Source organism: Vigna unguiculata, chromosome 2 (assembly GCF_004118075.2).
Source record: "Vigna unguiculata cultivar IT97K-499-35 chromosome 2, ASM411807v1, whole genome shotgun sequence".
NCBI lineage: Eukaryota > Viridiplantae > Streptophyta > Magnoliopsida > Fabales > Fabaceae > Vigna > Vigna unguiculata.
The window spans coordinates 30,937,095-30,955,055 of NC_040280.1; the positions used below are offsets into that span (position 1 = coordinate 30,937,095).

General features: G+C 31.6%; 2 protein-coding genes across 5 annotated transcripts; one reads left to right on the plus strand and one right to left on the minus strand.

The window, feature by feature from the left end:
- The first annotated feature begins 1,855 nt into the window (after positions 1–1,855).
- On the plus strand, positions 1,856–8,924 carry LOC114172257. 3 transcript variants are annotated; one of them, XM_028056848.1, is made up of 12 exons: positions 1,856–2,276; positions 2,482–2,703; positions 3,139–3,217; positions 3,354–3,461; positions 4,190–4,306; positions 4,776–5,123; positions 5,269–5,576; positions 6,518–6,617; positions 6,702–6,761; positions 7,275–7,361; positions 7,943–8,083; positions 8,366–8,695. In XM_028056848.1, the coding sequence occupies exons 2-12, from the start codon at positions 2,591–2,593 to the stop codon at positions 8,693–8,695; spliced, it is 1,791 nt and encodes a 596-aa protein (XP_027912649.1). In that variant the 5' UTR covers positions 1,856–2,276; positions 2,482–2,590. The 3 variants fall into 3 exon arrangements, with proteins under 3 accessions (XP_027912649.1, XP_027912654.1, XP_027912652.1); XM_028056853.1 differs by lacking the exon at positions 1,856–2,276 and having other exon boundaries at positions 2,310–2,703; positions 3,154–3,217; XM_028056851.1 differs by lacking the exon at positions 1,856–2,276 and having other exon boundaries at positions 2,527–2,703; positions 8,366–8,924.
- Positions 8,925–9,841: 917 nt separating this feature from the next.
- Positions 9,842–16,335, minus strand: LOC114174024 (trafficking protein particle complex subunit 1). 2 transcript variants are annotated; one of them, XM_028058757.1, is made up of 6 exons: positions 16,180–16,335; positions 15,192–15,299; positions 13,604–13,877; positions 12,615–12,732; positions 11,533–11,651; positions 9,842–10,281 (listed from the first exon to the last, which is right to left on the minus strand). In XM_028058757.1, the coding sequence occupies exons 3-6, from the start codon at positions 13,825–13,827 to the stop codon at positions 10,230–10,232; spliced, it is 513 nt and encodes a 170-aa protein (XP_027914558.1). In that variant the 5' UTR covers positions 13,828–13,877; positions 15,192–15,299; positions 16,180–16,335; the 3' UTR covers positions 9,842–10,229. The 2 variants fall into 2 exon arrangements, with proteins under 2 accessions (XP_027914558.1, XP_027914559.1); XM_028058758.1 differs by having other exon boundaries at positions 16,114–16,327.
- Between the last annotated feature and the right edge of the window lie 1,626 nt (positions 16,336–17,961).

Consider the following 17,961-nt stretch of genomic DNA (forward strand, 5'->3'; position numbering starts at 1 on the left):
TGCAACGAGAAAATATTAAAAATCGAGTGTTTTTAGATAAGTATTAGGTCTCTGTACCGAAATAATTAATAGTAATATTTATACATTATGACTAGATTATGTTGAATCGATTATATACATATAATTTCGCAGTGTGAATCCGATCTAAAGGGTATAAGAACGATATATAATAAATTATATTTGTTAATATCTAATTTTACATGTTCAACACTTGAATTTTGGATTTCTTAAATAAATCCATGTCAGTTTATTCCAGAATCTGAGGTTTTTTAATGTCATGGTAACTGATAAGTAGTGGTTGGACGGCTATTGGAACAGTTCTTGTTTATGTTTTCTCTGTCTTTGTTTTTTTTCTTTTCCTTTTTTAGTCTTTTATCAGATGAACATTCTGGAGTGTGTGTATTATACCTATTAATTGAAGTCAATTTCTCTTATAGGTAGAAAATAACATCAATCAATATCAGTACTGTAGAAAATATATAGTATAATTGTTTTGACTTGAAAAAATAATTTATTGATAATTGATTTCTCTGTTTACTTATGATTAATTGTTGTGAACATGAGTGTCAAGATAGGATTAACAAATATGTTGTTTTTTAAGAAAATTCTTGCCAAATTCAAGTTCTAATGTTTCTTCTAAAATAAGTCGAAGTTTATTAATAGCCTGTGCTTTACTAAGTAAAAGTATAGCCGTTGCAGTTTATACAAAATAAGTATTTTGTCAAACAAACTTATAAATAATCATATAATCCTTTAATCAATTTTTATCAAAATTAAAAATTAATTTACTTTTTTGCGTTTCTAAAAACACGAGTATAAAGGACGTAATATTAAATAATTTTATATTAATACGAAACATTCTTAATATGAAATATGTGAAAGGAACATTAACTGTGATTAATGGATTTTGAGATAAATCATATAATTATAAATTATTAAATAATATATTGTTTTTTATAAATTATATGTACTATTTAGAGTTATGACAAAATATGAAGTATGTGAGTGTGATCACAAAAGCACTAACGATTAAGTTAAAAATTGAGATGGTAAAAGTACATTAAAAAGAAAAATTGAATAGACAAAAAAAAGAGAGAGATCCTTTTCTTTTCTTAACTCCCCTTTTTACATAATACAGCGAATTTTGAATTGTTTTATCTTTTTATTTGTATTTTTTAAAACAAAATTTTAGATTTTTTTTTCAAAAACCAATTATTTTTTTCACTAACATAACCAATTTGTTGCTATACGTTATATAACTTCAAAATTAAAATTAAACAATAAAAAATGTATAATTTTATCTCATTTCATATAAATATGAAAGAAAAGCTTTTCATTTAAATTCCAGGAAATAATTTTATCATTTTTATTTTTATTCAAATAAATAGTAAATAATTAGTATTTTATCTCAGTTTTTATATGTTTTGTTTAAATTAAAGGAGAACAGAGAAAAAAGAAGGAAAGAAGAAAAAAAAGATAAGATCATCTTTATCGAGAGAAAAAAAAAAGATAAGAAGTGAAAGAAATTAAGTGGAGAATTATAGGTAATTTAATTGGTGTATATAATAATTAATATATTTTAATTTTAATTTGTAAAATAAATTAATGTAGAAATAATATATTTTAGTTTTTAAAATAAAACAATAAAATTGAAGTCAATCTACTTCTTCCACCTGTTGTTTACAGTGAGCTAACAAAGCTCAAAAATCGCGTCCGTGTAATCTGTTTGGTTAAGTTTTACACGTTCTAAAAGTGCTTTTCGCTGTCAGTTATTGCTTTTGGATCTTCCACTTCAAAAAGGTGATTATTTGTTTATTTGTTTATCATGAATAAGAATTACAAGGAAAGAGAGTAACATTTGACAGTAGTAGCAAAAGTTGAGAAAATCAGAAAGAGGTAAAAGTGAAAGCTAAAATCCAAAAGTGTGAACGATTTAAGCTATGAAGGTTGAGAAAGGGAAAAGTGGAAAACAGAAGCTAAAAGGGCAAAAAGAAATTGGCGGGTAAATGTGTGTGTGTGTGTGACCAACACTTCCACTTCAAATTCAAAGCATCAACGGTGGAATCATCACCGAATCTGCATTACTGATAGTAGTAATGCTTTCCATTTCCATGACCAACTCAACATCGATGCATGTGTAAGAGAGAGAAAGAGAGGGTGATGAAGCTGTACGCGAATTAAATCGCAACATTGAATGCGTTCAACAACTCAGTGCCCATCCAATTCAATTCCGATCAGTGCAGCCAGCCACTTTCTCTGATCATCGCAGTCTTTCGGTAACTATTGCTATTTATTTCACTTCACATTCTCCTTTGCCAAGAAAACGGTTTCACTGTTTCGCATTTTTGTTTTATTTTATTTTTTTCAATTTGATTCTTCTTCTATGTGAACCATCCTTGTTTGTGTTATGCTCAATTAATTATTCGAGGCCCACACTCGCCCTTGCATTTGAAACTCGGTCCCTGGTGTTCCGTTGTGTAGTAAATACAGTGTATGGGATTTCATAGTGTTGTTGATGGATGGATGGATGGATGGATGGCTAGATAGATGAAGAAGAACACGAGAGGGTTTCTAGATTAGTTAAGAATTAATGATGGGTGAGTTTTACTTTCATAGTGTATTTGACAAAGACGGTGATGCACAAGTGGGTGCATATGCTGAGCCTCAGGGTGCAAGTTCTAGGGTACACAGGCGCTCTAACAGGTTTTGTTTTTGCTTAAACTGAAACTCAGTCGTGCCTCCTTCTTTTTTGCTTATTATACCGTTTGGAGAGCATAATAAATAAGTTTTTTTTTAAGCTATGGATTTTTTTAAGAAATGAATAAACATTGGTTAATGAATCTCCATTTGTGTGAATAAGTTTAACTATTTGGCTTTTTAAATGAAAATTGTAATTTTTTCCTTTTTTTTTTGAATTTGAATTCAAGAGCATTATAAAAATAAAAAACGGAGAGAATAATAGGTTCCCACTGAATATATTGATGAAGTAACGATTTAAGAAAACTTGGTTTGGGCGGGGTACTTTGTGGATTGTGGTAAAAGGTTTTAGGGTAAATGTTGATTTTTTTTTTCTTTTTCATAAATTGCTGTTATCGTTTTGAGCTGCTTCATTTATATGATTTGTTGTTCGCCTCTCAGCGCTTCTTCTGACAGGAATCTGAAATTTTCAAGAGGTGTAGTTTTGCATCGTTTAGAGAAAGGCCATGATGAATATCTTGTGAGTTGTGAGATTGAAGTATAAATTTGATCTTTTATTTTTTTAAGTCATATCTTATAATCCTTTGGAGGAAGCAATGGCTATAGGTTATCGTAATTTTGAAATTAAAGTAATTCATTTGCTATTACTTGAACAGGTTTCACCAACTTCAGTGGCGACTTCTAGGGTACCAAGTCCTTTACATGACAACCTCACCTGTAACCATAAAACTTTTTCAAATCATAGATCATCATTGGAAAAAGATGTAAGTTATATTTGTATTTGTATATAATCACAATGAATCTTCCCTCTCATTTTGGTTTGGTGGAATCTCTGGATATATAGATTCTTATGTATTTCTTGTGTGACTATTCTTTCAAGTTTACCGAAGCTCAGATGACTCAAAATGGCACTATACTGCTTCTAGGTTTTCTCACCTTTCTCCAAAAATTGAGTTAATGTTTTTTTCTTTTACCTCTTTAATGCATAATAGAAGTTTTATTTAGAAGTTGAAAATCCGAATTTCCAAGTTCCAATTACATAGGAGTATATACCTTGAAGAATCCTTTAAAAGGAAAGAAATTGAGTATAAGATCCTGGCACTAGTTGATATAAAATAATATGATTAGTATTTGGCATACTCTTTTTTGATAATAAGTTTAAAAATACTTTATTGTGGGAGCCGGGGTACAATTCCTCTGAAAAGATCGTTGTCAATAATGACAAACTTAGAAGCATCTTAAGATCAATAAATCACAATGGAAAAGAATTGTAGAAAATATTCATATGGATATAAGCTAAGTTTAAGTAAACATAGTGTCTTTGGGGAAATGCATTTTTTGTATTTTATCTATGAAAACTCGTATGTGAAACATGAAGGACTTTACATTATTGAAAGGCAATGCCAGATTGTGTGGGTTATTATTTTCCTGTAAGAGGGCCGTAGCTTGGTAGTTCATTGATGCCCGAACCATATGATTTACTTATTTGCAGGTTGAGCAGCTACAGCTACGCCTACAGCAGGAAAAATCTATGCGTATCTTGCTTGAAAAAGCAATGGGCCGTGCCTCAAGTACTTTGTCACCTGGACACAGGCACGTTGCTGCTCAGGTAATTTGACATTTGATACACAGGCCTGCGTTCTATTCACACTTTCTTAATCTGTCAAGATAGTGGTGGACATGGTAGAGAAATAAACCATTCATGGACATTGGACACCCACCAAACAACTGCTTTCAGGTTAATTTGGTTATTGACTATTATAATGTGCAATTCTGTGTATGTGTAGTCTTCAGACTGAAGTACTGTTACATGTTATGTTACTGAAGTGTTCAAGTTTGAACAAACACGACAAAACATAGAATAAGCTATTTAGGATTATATATTATTAGTACCAGAGGAGTTTATTCACTTGCAAAAGAACTGTAACTTGTGATAAAGGGACGCTATGGTTCAATTGCAAACTTTGATTGACATGTATAATGTGCTATATAATTTTTCTCATTCAAGATATGGCCATAAGTAAGAAGTGATCATTGGTTTTAGAAATTAACTATTTTTTTCTTTTTCCCCTTTTTAGACAAAAGATTTAATTGCTGAAATTGAGTTACTTGAAGAAGAAGTTACAAGCCGAGAGAAGCACGTGCTTGCCATGTACAGAAGTATTTTTGAACATTGTGTTAGCCGGCCACCTTCTGAACAAAATTCTGGGGTGGCTTCACCTGCTCACCCAAAGCATGAATCTAGGAGGCATCCAAGTATAATTTCAAGTGCTTTCTGTTCGTCAAAAAAGTTTCCCATGAGACCCTTGCAAGCTCTGGTTTCTAACAATGACTTGAAGAATAGAATCTTTGGGTCAAGTTATACTCCTTTATCTTGTGGCAAGGGCAAAGTTTATTTTGGGAAGACTTGTCCTGATTCCACTAAGGTAAAATATACTGCTACAGTTCCCGTTTTCTGTCTTATCTGTGAACGGAAAACGCTTATATGTAATAGCATCCAAAAGAAGAACCCAATGAACTAAAAATTCTCTTGTGGTGTTTGTTCCGACATTTTGACCTCAATCATGTCAGGTTCATGAGAAGTTTACCAAAATGGAGAAAACTCCAGTATTGCGAACTTTAAAGGATCATCTAAACTTGTGCCCGAACAGGCTCTCTGAGGAGATGGTAAAGTGTATGGCAACTGTATATTGCTGGCTCCGTAGTGCAACCTCTGTAAATACTGAAAAGAGTAGGTCATCCACTCATGCTGTACGGCCAAAACATGGTGTTTTTGTAGAGGATCGGGACTGTTCCCACAAATCAGTGGTGGAAATATCTTGGATTGCTACTCGCAAACGCCATTCTTCACATGCTTCTTACGCCATTGACAACTACAGGTTGGTTCTTTAAAATTGAAAGTTTAAGATGATGCTATATTAAAAGTATGAATACCAAGAAGATGCTTCTCATGCACTTACAAAGAGTCTTCTTAATGCAGTGGCATACCTTGAATTTTTTTTTTTGTTGATTGAAAAGTTAGAAACTCGACAACTAACAGTTCTCTGGCAATTTTAGTAAGAGTTATTTACAATTACCCCCTATTATATGTTTATTGTGGTCTGTACAATGATTTCCGAGACAATTTCTGTTATTTTATTGACTTTTCTTTTTTTCTAGACATCTTAAGTAGTAGTATCAAATACAGTTGCATTAATCTTCTGTGATTTATGTTTATAGTACTGTGGCCAAAAAAGAAAGTCTGACTACTGGAAGGCCGTTAATAGATTCTAAAGTTTACTTAAATTTCACACAATTTGTCATACAAAATCTTTATTGTAGAATGTCAATATTGATACAATGGACTCCAAGCTAGTCAAATGACTTTACTGGTTCATAATGCACTTTATTTTATTTGGTGTGTGCTCACTTAATAATGCAGCACACGAGTGTTAATACAGAAGAAAGTTAGTATCATATATGGATAAATTGGAAATTATGTTAGAACAACAATCTTAAGAAATAAATGGCAAAATTTTGCCTCATAAAGGTCCTACTAAAAGTAGTTCGTCATATGAAGGATGAGCCAATAAATAAAATAGGAAAACATCAATAATATCTCTTAAACTATTTGAAACCTTTATATAAATGTAATGTAATTCCTTACAGTTTAATTTTTTAGAGAACATAAAAAGTTTGCTTAATCTGCTTAACTGACAGTCTATTAAGGGAACAGATTTCAGTTTTAGTTTTCTGTGTAGCTGTTATTTTTGTCCAACCACTCCCTTGATTATTACGATTAAATTGTGGACATAACCAGTTCCTTCCTAACTTCCTTCAGAGTACTAGTTGAACAGCTTGAAAGGGTGAATATCAGTCACATGGAACATGATGGACAGATTGCGTTCTGGATCAATGTGCATAATGCTCTTGTGATGCATGTAATATTCACACTCACACTCAAATGACTATGATTTTTATTTAGCCAACTTTCAGCGTGTATAACTTTATTTTACTGACAATAGGCATATTTAGCATATGGAATTCCCCAGGGTTCTCTGAAGAGGCTGGCCTTGTTTCACAAGGTAGTGTATTTCTTTATTCAATTGGATATTGTACTTAGTCAGCTCCAAGTTATTAACACTTTAAGAATGTTTATTAAAACTTAAGAATATCCAAATGATGTTTATTTCAATGTTATTAGTCCAACAAATTACAATAAAACATTCACATCAACCATGTCCGAATAATGTTTATTTCATTTTTTTATCCAACAAATTACAAAGAAACAGTCACGTCTACATGGAACATAAACTAAAACCTTCCTTTGTAGGAGGAAGAAAAAGAAACTCATATTCACCTACTCTTGATTACTTGTTATCGTTTACATGAATTTAGTTGTCAAAAGGCATATCATCTAAATATGCTTGGCTATTTGAGGGCATTTAGATTCCGTTGAGTTGTAACTTAACACATAATATCATAGAGATACACCTTTAGAACTTCCAATTTCTCATTGGTACGATATTGTTCTTAATTATTTTTTAATTGATACGTTGTGGAAAATATGAAATGATGAGTACAACTGTGTAGTGCAGGCAGCTTACAATATTGGTGGTCATATCATAAGTGCAAATGCCATAGAACAAGCAATATTTGGCTTCCGAACCCCCCGCATTGGACGGGTACTCATCTGACCCTTGTTTAACATGTGCTCCTGTAAATATTTAATGTGTTGCCAGTTTGTGGTTGCATTTAAATGGTGGAATATTTTGACTGATCCAAGTGATTAATGATCCAAATGATCCAAGTGGTGCATTTAAATTGTTATTTTTTATTGTGAGAAAGCGACGAGACAAGTCTATTTTGGTTCTCTGGAGATGAGGTTGAAAGGCGAAAACATTGTTTATCTCTGTAATTACTTTTCCTAACCCTACTTCCTTTTCTGTATAAATTTAAGTTAATGAACAGAATAGGATGAGTTTGTCCTATTTGATTAGCTCACTAGATGGAAGAAAGCAGAATTTGACTGTTTCCTCTATCCTTATCCTAAAGCAGAAGAGCCCTGGGGTTTGCTTTTCATCTGGAAAGAGAAAACCATGATTCACATGAAGTTTTAATATAATTATTTTCTGAGTGAGATGCTTAGAACTCTATTAAAATCTTATTTTCCGGGTATTTGAAGTGAAAAGTTCTAATTCCAAATTTTGATGTTAGGATGACATCTCATGTTTCATCTGATTATTATTTTTGTTGTCAAGCACAGTGGCTTGAAAGCTTTATGGCTGCAGCTCTGAGGAAGAAAAATGGTGAAGAAAAGCAGTTTATCAGCTCAAAATTGTATATTAATGATTTCCAACCCCTTGTTTGCTTTGCCCTTTGCACTGGGGCTTTGTCTGATCCTGTGGTAATTTTCTTTTATTTACTTTTTTCCAAGAATTGCAGTTTTGATATCAATAGCAAAATGTTATGTTAGTTGGGGCTTTGCTCTTCTTGAGTCTGCATCTTGATCAATGTTTGATGCATTGATGAGGCATAGTAAGTAAAAAAAAATGAAGGTAGTAAATAAGAGAAATTCTAAAAATATAGGGTATGATATTCACATGTGCATCCATATCAATTCCTGCTCCCTTATAACCTGATTTTAAATAGTTAGTTGATCAAGACTCTTCTTGTTACTGAGCTGCAGCTAAAGGTCTACACTGCATCAAACATAAGAGAACAGCTGAATTTTGCTAAAAGGGAGTTTCTTCAAGCAAATGTAATTGTAAAGAAGTCGAGCAAAGTTTTTCTCCCTAAATTGGTGGAAAGATTTACTAGAGAAGCCTCAATCAGTTTAGATGATCTCCTTGGATGGGTAATGGAAAGTGTTGACAAGAAACTTCATGATTCAATACAGAAGTGCCTTGGTCGTAAATCCAATAAAAAGTCATCTCAGATCATTGAATGGATACCTTATAGTTCTCGGTTCAGGTACATGTTGTCGAAGGATCTAATAGACAAGCCATGGTGGGTATAACTATCACATCTTACTGCAATGAAGACATCTTTTACTTCTTTTAGGCTTCACTGTTCTGAGGAAAGCGAGGAACTTAATTGTAGGTGTTCATAGAAATTTCTTGTACATTTTAACACTATTTTTTTCTTGTATAAGATTTGGTACTCTTACTATCTAAATATTTTTATAAATGTAGCCGCCTAACTTGGAAGTTATAGAATATAATAATAAAAGAATCTTAGTTCTTAAATTGAGAGTTTTAAATCTAAAACGTATGTTTTGTATTTAGGTTTTCTGTTTATAAAAGAAATTATAAAAAAGTTTATATAAACAAAAAATTATAGAAATGTGAGGCTTAAAAATTTTAATATTGCAATAAACTTACAAAAACATTTTCAAAATAATATGTGGCTTAATAAGATTCAATTAATTTAGTTCTAACTCTAGCTAAGGTATGATAAAAGTGAAGGGGCTACGAGTAGCATGCGGCAGTTTTTCATTTTTTGCATTAAGTTTTGACGAGATGACAAATGCATGTTATGTATGCGCATAGACCCATACTCACTAGGAGTAACAAATTTAGGGACCTAGAAAGAGTTCGTACAAACCCTCTTACTTCTCTTTTATTTCATGATATTCCGCAGTCATTTAAAAAAGTATGTATTTTCTCATTTATCAGACTTGTATTGTATTTGACCTAATCAATCATCTACAAAGCTCTATGTCATTAGATGAAAATTATTAAAAATTTCAACATAAAATGTAGGTCTCACTTTTTGTTATGATTCTTTTAACTTTGTTTTCAATAAATTTTAATAAATAATAAAATACACGTTTATAGGAATGTGTTGCTAACCCTCTTCTTCACAAGAAACTCATTTAAACCTTCCTATTGGAATAGTTACCAAAAATAATCTTTAATTCAGTTGCATAAGATCTATGACGTTGAAAAAGAAAATAAAATGACATAGTCTTTCGTAAAAGTAATACGAATTTTTGTACTCTAAATTTTGGAAGAGGTTAAACAAGAGAAGTTATTTTAATAATTTACTCTCCAATCTGAGTTTGAGACACTCCAAACAGAAAAATAAGACTCCGAGCTGCTTTTGAAATTTCATTTTTTGTTATAGCAATATTTATTCAACTATAACAGTACTTTGATTAGTATTATCCAAACAAATGTCTCATCAATATACTTTTGAACAACAAATATCTAAACATAATTAGTAAATATATTTTTGTCAAATACAGTTCAAACTTCAGAAGGCAAAGTTTAATCCAAACATGCACCCAATCTTAGCGTTGAGGACAAAATTGGAGATCATATCTAATCATGTGTCAAACTAGGTATCTTGAGTTTGTTATGTATATTTGAAGAGAAATACAGAGTAACATAAATTGTAGGATTCAATAAAATCAATGAAATGAACAGTGTTTGATGGAAACAAGTCAAACAACTCGGCTTCTATGCACAGTGCCTCCAACATACACCATGCAAAACAAGGCGTTATACCCCAATAGTCATAAACAGTGTTGAATGAAGACAACTCAACTTCTACCCAATGCCTCTCACATACTGATCCAACGTTGTATTGAACAGCTCACACCTATGAATGCCCATTAAAAGTTTATCCAGTCAAAAATCTTTTCGTGGCAACAAGGAAAGATATAAAACCATAAAATAATTCATCAGACCATTTTAGCTAATAGGGAAAATAATTAACTAGCAACAAATTAGCTTAGATAAAAAACAAAAATATATTAGATTATAAACAAAAAACAATTGTCACACTTACTGATAAAATATGATAACAAGTTAGACATTAATTAGATATAAATCAACTCCATGCTCTCATGTTATATGATGTTGTAGTAGTTAAAATCACGAAATACAGTAGTTGCTAATGAGAGGGTAGGTTCTACTCTTATTTACTGTATCAATCAATATAAATTGTTCGTAGTTTGTTTGACTTTACTATATAGGAACTAGGAAAAGATAATGACTTTCTGAATTTATGGATTGAGTTAATTTAAAATTTAAATATACTTTTCTGTAGTTGGTGAGCTGAACTCCATGCAAACATGGGGTTGGTTAGGATCAAGGTTCCGGTGGCAAATTTATCAAGTGAGCTTTCTAACCCTAGCTGGGCAACCCACATTGATAGCTCTGAACTTACTGGGAATAATTATAAAGATTGAGTGATGATGGCCCTGCCCTACTTTTTCTTTTTCGATGTCTAGTATTAACTCAAGTGGTACTATTCCAGCTTACAAACATTTCAACTAGTCTACTTCCTTGAACTGACAATCTACATTAGACTCCCAGTGGCCTAACTCTATAGATTAAGCAAAGTTTGGCTTTGAATCTATCGACAGTGTGCCTAACCACGTATCACATGCTCACCTTCATCAGTATTGCACCTCTACAGGGAAGAATGAGGGACACAGTATTTTTTGTTTGCTTGGTGAGGGGGAGTATGAAAAAAAATAATAATAAAATAGCGAGAAGCACTGTATCTTTTTTCTCATTTATTTCTATTGATATCTCTATCTCTCTCCTTATTTTCTATCAAATCAATCAAATTAGATAACCTTCAAAAACACTTCATTTTTCACCTGTTTCTTCCCTATCAAACAACTAAACATTTAATTTTACTTTTTACCTATTTTTTCATTTTTTTTTCATCCTCTCTGTTTCTTTCCTCAAAACCAAATGCATTGAAGTCATAGAACGATGCCAACTAATGATGATAGTGTCCGAGGATGACACTTTGAAACCTCGTTCACAGAACATATAAGTCGTTCTTCTGATAAAAGGACAAATATGTCATTTAGAGGGAAGTATAAATTATGTTTACCTAATAGGAGATCCAGGTGTATAAAGCGGGTTCTTGACCACATAATCAACATACAAATTGTAGATACGCTTTAAGGATTCACGTAGATCACCAGTTCTAGGATGAGTCACCAAGATTATCTGTATAAAGCAAGGACAGAGTCACAATTGGTACGTTATAACAACCACCTACATCTCTTTAATTGCTAAGATAGATACCACTGTTGTAGGTGTTAAGACAACTGCTAATGCTCTCTTTGGTAAAGATGAGAAAAAAAGGATGGATAAAAATAAGTTGGTAGAGTGGAAATAATTGGGATATAAAATTAAAACTAAAAGTACTTAATTGAAAGAGAAGTAGAGAAGCGATCAGAAGAGAGATGCAGAGTTGACTAAAAATAAATGAGAGAAATAGTACAGTAACTCCTACCGTTTTTCAAATTATTCCCTTCTCTTTCTCACCCACCAAACACCCTATCTTAATTTCGTCCTGAGGACACTCAAAACCATACAAAGTGTAAAGGATAAATTTAGTGAAAATCTACTAAACTAAAATTCACTACTATTTATACCATTATCTGAAGTTTCTAAACCATTTTATCACCTATGCAGCATTATAAACACTAACCTATGCATCTTATAAGCAAGTTTATTGTTCTTGATTTTAACATACACGCTTTAAAAACAATGAAGTGAGACAGAAGCTAATCATCCTCACAATTGATCAAATATACATGGATTTGTAAGTAACTCAAAAACTTATATCAGACCAAAATTTGTAAATCCAAAGATTATATCATGGTGTATAATATTTCTTTCACTTTATCCTGTTCTCTTTTCTTTTTTTTTTCCAGTTCTATGCCACTTCAGTTTTCATTTAAAATCATGTCAATAAACCTAATATTTTTCTGGCCAAAATGAGATTAATAAATATAAATGTAACATACAAATAGAGAATAAGTGTCAAATAGCTACAATAATCAATGAACAAAAGGCAAGGTGCAAAACATTTCGGCACTACACTCCAGAACAAGAAGTAACTTCATCCATAAGGCTCTCTAACAAACATACAAATAAAACCGAAAATTTATTGTAGCTGCTGACCTTTATTCCAGAAGGACTTTCCATAAAACTAAGTTTGTATGTATTAGTGCGGAAACTGTGAAATGAACAACCTTGGCCAGGTAACTGAGGCATACCAAGGTTTCCTTTCTCAGCAGCACTGCACAACAATATGGAGCATAATTAATTAAACTTGCCAGTGCAACATGCAACGTGAATTCCTTTATTGAATACACCAAAAGTCCACCACACAATCCATGACTTGTTGATCTTTACTCTGACAGTAATTCAGTAAAAGTATTAACATAATCAATTACAATCATACAAAGCATAAAAGGGTGTAAGGATAAGGAAAATGGAAAACATATCAAAATAAGGATAAAGAATAAAAGAGCATTGTAACAAACAAATACCCTATTAAATTCCTGGTGATCAAATTAACCAAGCTTGGGTACTATGAAGGAAGCCAAGCACCATCATACAACATCAACTTACGTATGTTAGAAAGGTCTACAGTAAATAAGTATTATTCACATGTTTATTTTGCTATTTGCAGAAAGAAAGTATACATTTTAAATAGCAGGTTTGTCATCTCTTGCCACTTTTATATTTTACACCTAAAAGCAATTTTAATGCAACACATAAGAAAATAAAATATGCTGCAAAAACAGTTCTTCAGAGAATAAGAACAGCAGCTACAAGACTTAGCATATGTTTGATTTAGCTTATTTTGAAGAAATAATTGCTCATTTGTGCCGTCTTTCCAAGAAGACTATTGAAGACAGTGATTACTTCACCAGAAATACCAAAATAACTTGCTAGCAACATGGCAAATTTTGCAACACTGACATAAAGTTCCTTTAATTTCAAACATTACTAGTATATGCAGTCTTCAAATTACTTTGAAGGAGATAAGTTGCTTTCTTGTATTCAGAAATTAATCGTGGAAGTAAACTTAAACTGTAAACATAGGATTAGAATAGCTGGAAGGATTATTTTGCACTTATTCGAAATGCACGAGAGAAACATACCTAGTGGGATCCATCTTGGCAGTTAAAGACTTCAGAGAGAAAAGCAGACCAAACATTAACTTATGGTCTTGTTGGGCATCCAATGTCCGCAAGGGGCGATTCCACTCCCTATAGAGCAGGCACACACCATTCCTATTAAACACATACATCATATGGCCATTGTTTCCTGGAGCTGATGGGGCAGGAGGTGAAGGACTGATCTCAGAACCCCCAAAGAATTGCATTCTTGATCAACAGGGATGAATAGATTGGTAATCACCGAAAAATCAAAACCCTAACACATGTATGCTCATCACATTAATAGACCTTCATAATTGGCCAATAACCACCATATACATGAGGAACAATTTCACAGAATAGAATTCGACACAATTAAAAATTGCATTGGCACACTCCAAACAACGAAGAATAAGACCATATTGCAAGAGCAAATATTCACCATAACGCACTCCAAACATCATTTGTTTGGAATACAGTCATTGTTAGCTGCCATTGTCAATTTATGCAACTTACTGATTCATTAAAAAATACCATAATACTGATAATATTGTCAGCAATTTCAAACAGAATAAGATTATAGAACTCTAAAAGCAAAGGTCAGCCCCAAATCAATTGTGTGACATCCAAAATTGCAGTTTCAAAATTACTAATGAACAAGATTTCTTCAAAGTCCAAAATAAAAAGAAGGAAAGAGAAATTCATGGTGAATGTAAAGTAGGACTATAAGTATATTCAGAGATTACTGGTGATGAGCAGCGGTGAAGGTGTGCGCGTAAGGTTTGGTCAAATGTAAGCGTGGATTCTCTTGATATTTAAATCTACCAAATTCACTTTAAATTGGGGCTCAACTTGGGTTGGATCCAGTTTGGGATCAAAAGAAACCGTGTTAGGTAGATCACCTAGAGTTGGATTCAGGTTAAACTGAGTAAGGTGTCAAATTACCTGGCAGAGGTGGGTGATAGAGCTGAGAAAAATTGGGAAGGATGACCATTAAATGCATAATGATTAACAGCACAATGGCCGAAATAATAGTTGAATACTTAGCCATGCAATGTATACATTATCGATGTCCAGGTGAAACTACAAATAAAAAAAAAAGAATAATTCACAAAAAGAGGACACGATTTCAGACCAGAAAAAATTGTACATTGCATGAATAAAACCTTAATTGCCGCAAATAGCACTAGCAAAAACAAAGAATCATTAACACTGGGAAACAATAAGAAGCAACCAAGTTGGTTGGACTTGGCGAACAGCCTTCTCTTATTTAAGCTTTTGCACTAAAACCCTAAACCCTCTTCAGGAGGCTCTAGGGATGTCTAATTGATCGTTGTTAGTGAACCAAATAATCATTCAATCATTAGCATTCATACATCATATCTAACAAAATATAATTGACAAACGAAAACAAATCTTAATCCGAATGGCAAGGTAGGCAGAGAACTGTGCTCTCTTGTTTGTAGAATACTGTGCTCTCTTGGGTAGTTCTAGTGAAAAATTAAAGAAATAAAGAATGAACTAAACAAATGAAATGAAGAGTGGAGTCGGACAAATTAAGAAGAATATGAAACTGATTGCACGAACTTACCTTTTCAGTGTTTTGTGAGAGGCATTGGCAACCCGGCGAGCACTGGCTGTGTAACCTGAGGCTATCGGCAGCAATCAAGTGTAAACAGGTAGAAGAGAGAGACCAGATCTAAGGCAGTGGAAAAGGAAAGTAAAAAATTGGAGATTAGGGACCAAGTGGTTCCACCAATGACAAGGGTAAACTGGACATTAGACTCTTTATATAAAAATTAGTTTTACAATAAAAAGAAAGTTTAGTCTTTTATGTGCATTAAAAATGTCTTTATTTCATATATTAATGTACTATGGTCGGTGACAAAACGGCCAACCCGTCCTTTGTTTGTTGGACCGTCAAAGTTGGTCGGATCAGACCAATCTGACATTACAAAACGAGTTAAGATATCCAACCCATCCCGCCACTTGGTGGCTGGCCAGCGATTTTTCAATTTTTTTTCTTTTTTATGGATAATTGGGCCTAAATTTTTTTTTCAGTTTTTTGCATAATTTTTTTAATGACTAAATAGGCTTGTCACAACCCCTCCAATCTCACCTTCCTACAAGCACATTTTCTTCCAGTATTCACAACCCCTCCAATCTCCCCTTCCTTCAACTATTCATCCATCTTCTCGACTCCACTAATAACCAATCACTGTCAAAATGTCATTGTGCTTATACAACAATCACAACCACAAATCAAATTCATACCCTTTCTACCAAGTCACTGAAACATCAATTACAACACTGAAATCTTAATTGGAGCTAACGAGAAATCTTATTTGGATGAGTTTGGCTTAGTTATGGGCAACGATATTAATAGTTTACCAGTGGTGATAAAGATAACATAAATTTTCAATGAAAACTGTAGATCGGCTACTCTTTTGGAAGATTAGTAAATCTTTTCAAGCCCTAATTCACACATTTTCAGTGGTGGGAAGAGTACTTACAAAAGAAAATCTCAAACTCAGCAATTTCAAGCCCTAATTCACAAATTTCAAGCCCAGAAAACGAACCTGCTGGCGTCGCTACTCCGTCTGCTTAGAGAAGATGTGGTTCTGAGAAAGTGAAATGGGATTTTCACTCTGAGAGAAGGGTGGGATTAGTTTGGCTTTTTTCTTTTCTGAACGGACAACATAAAGCTCATCTCAAGAGTGGTGTGAGTTATAAAATTTGATACGTAAATAAAGTTCACGAGTATTTGTAAAATATGAGATAAATTATATTTGATTAAACTCTGATTTAATATAATCAAATTATAATAAACAACTTAAATTTGTGTATTTTATTTATGTAAATAGACTAATAGAAAATATATTAATTGTCTGTTATAACATTTGAGTGAATTTAAACTTTACAAACAAAATAGTTTTTTTCTATTTATAACAATTTTAATAGGAATTTATTTATTTTACCTCTCGTACCTTGTATATTTCTACATTTATAATTTTATTTTTTCATCCATTCAATTATAGTCAAAATTTGTCATTGCAGTGAAAATTACAAGTCATCACATTATATAACCATATTATTATAAACAATTAATAAAAGATTATGTTTAGATATGTTAAATTTTCTTAAGATTTAATTACTCGACTTATCTTAAGATTTAATTACTCGACTTATCTTATCTGGCTAGAAGTATATCATTATGGTTTCCCTTTAAATCTGTTTAAAAAAAATTAATTACGTCGTATAGTTTTACAAATGTCTACACATGTTCCATGTGAAGCATTGCACCGATAATCTTATAATGTGGTTAAGGTTGTCATATACGTCGATGAAGCTACAAATGCAATCGAAATGAGAGCTCCAGTAGATATTTTCGGCTCATTTTAAAGTATTAATTTATTTTTTCCCTGTACCATTTTCTTAAAGCATTAAAAGGTCACACATAATAAGAAAATATTAAAGCATAAAAAAGTCACACATAATAAGAAAATATATTGTTTCGAACATATAAAATAAACTTAGTCAAAGAAATAAATTGTTTTATGTAAAATGTTTCTTAACTTTTTAATTTGATTTGATTGTAATGTAATTTAATTTTAAAAATAATATTGATAATAAAAATTGTGATATAAAAAGAATGAAATATATCGAAAAAGAAAAAAAACAAATAAAAAAAGTTATAACAGAAAAAAAACATAATTTTTATTTTTTTTTAAATTAAATTAATATAAATAATATAATAATATGTAAATATATTTTAAAAATGTATTAAATATGATTTTAATTATTCAATTTTAATATAAATACTAATCCTTAATTTTATAAATTTGTCTATAATTAACTAATTTTAATCTTATAAAAAATTATGAATTGAAAAAATATGCTTAATAATTAAACTATATTTATTTTAGCTCATTTAAGATTAAAATTAAGTATAAATATTTATAATTTTTGTAATGAGTAATTGTTTTATTGAAAGTATTTTTATTTATTTTTTAAATAAGCATGCTCACAAATAACTGTTAGAGCAACCTAAATATTTACATATTTACATTTTGTATATTTCTTCAATCACACCCTTTTATGTAGTACCTACATTTATACTTATCCAATGATTTTTATAGATACAAGAGTAAACGGATACATTGTCTTGTCTGTCTGCACATTTTAAATATTCATATTTTAATATTTAGTTAATTATATATGTAAATTAATTAAGTTAATAAAATATATCTAAATGTAACTCACAGAAAGTACAAATATAATTTTTTTTTACAATAACGGTTACTTCTAAATAATCATTTAACAATTATATTTTTTTAGAAATTCAGTCAATAATTATATTA

What these genes read in the sequence shown, in the direction of transcription:
- LOC114172257 (XM_028056848.1), top strand. Translation starts at nt 2,591, where the DNA reads ATGATGGGTGAGTTTTACTTTCATAGTGTATTTGACAAAGACGGTGAT. An exon ending in GATCATCATTGGAAAAAGAT is followed by an intron (nt 3,462 to 4,189) that starts GTAAGTTATATT and finishes ACTTATTTGCAG; the next exon opens with GTTGAGCAGCTACAGCTACG. An exon ending in ACAGGCACGTTGCTGCTCAG is followed by an intron (nt 4,307 to 4,775) that starts GTAATTTGACAT and finishes TCCCCTTTTTAG; the next exon opens with ACAAAAGATTTAATTGCTGA.
- LOC114174024 (XM_028058757.1), bottom strand. Translation starts at nt 13,827, where the DNA reads ATGCAATTCTTTGGGGGTTCTGAGATCAGTCCTTCACCTCCTGCCCCA. An exon ending in AAAGTCCTTCTGGAATAAAG is followed by an intron (nt 11,652 to 12,614) that starts GTCAGCAGCTAC and finishes TGCTTTATACAG; the next exon opens with ATAATCTTGGTGACTCATCC. An exon ending in ACACCTGGATCTCCTATTAG is followed by an intron (nt 10,282 to 11,532) that starts GTAAACATAATT and finishes GGGCATTCATAG; the next exon opens with GTGTGAGCTGTTCAATACAA.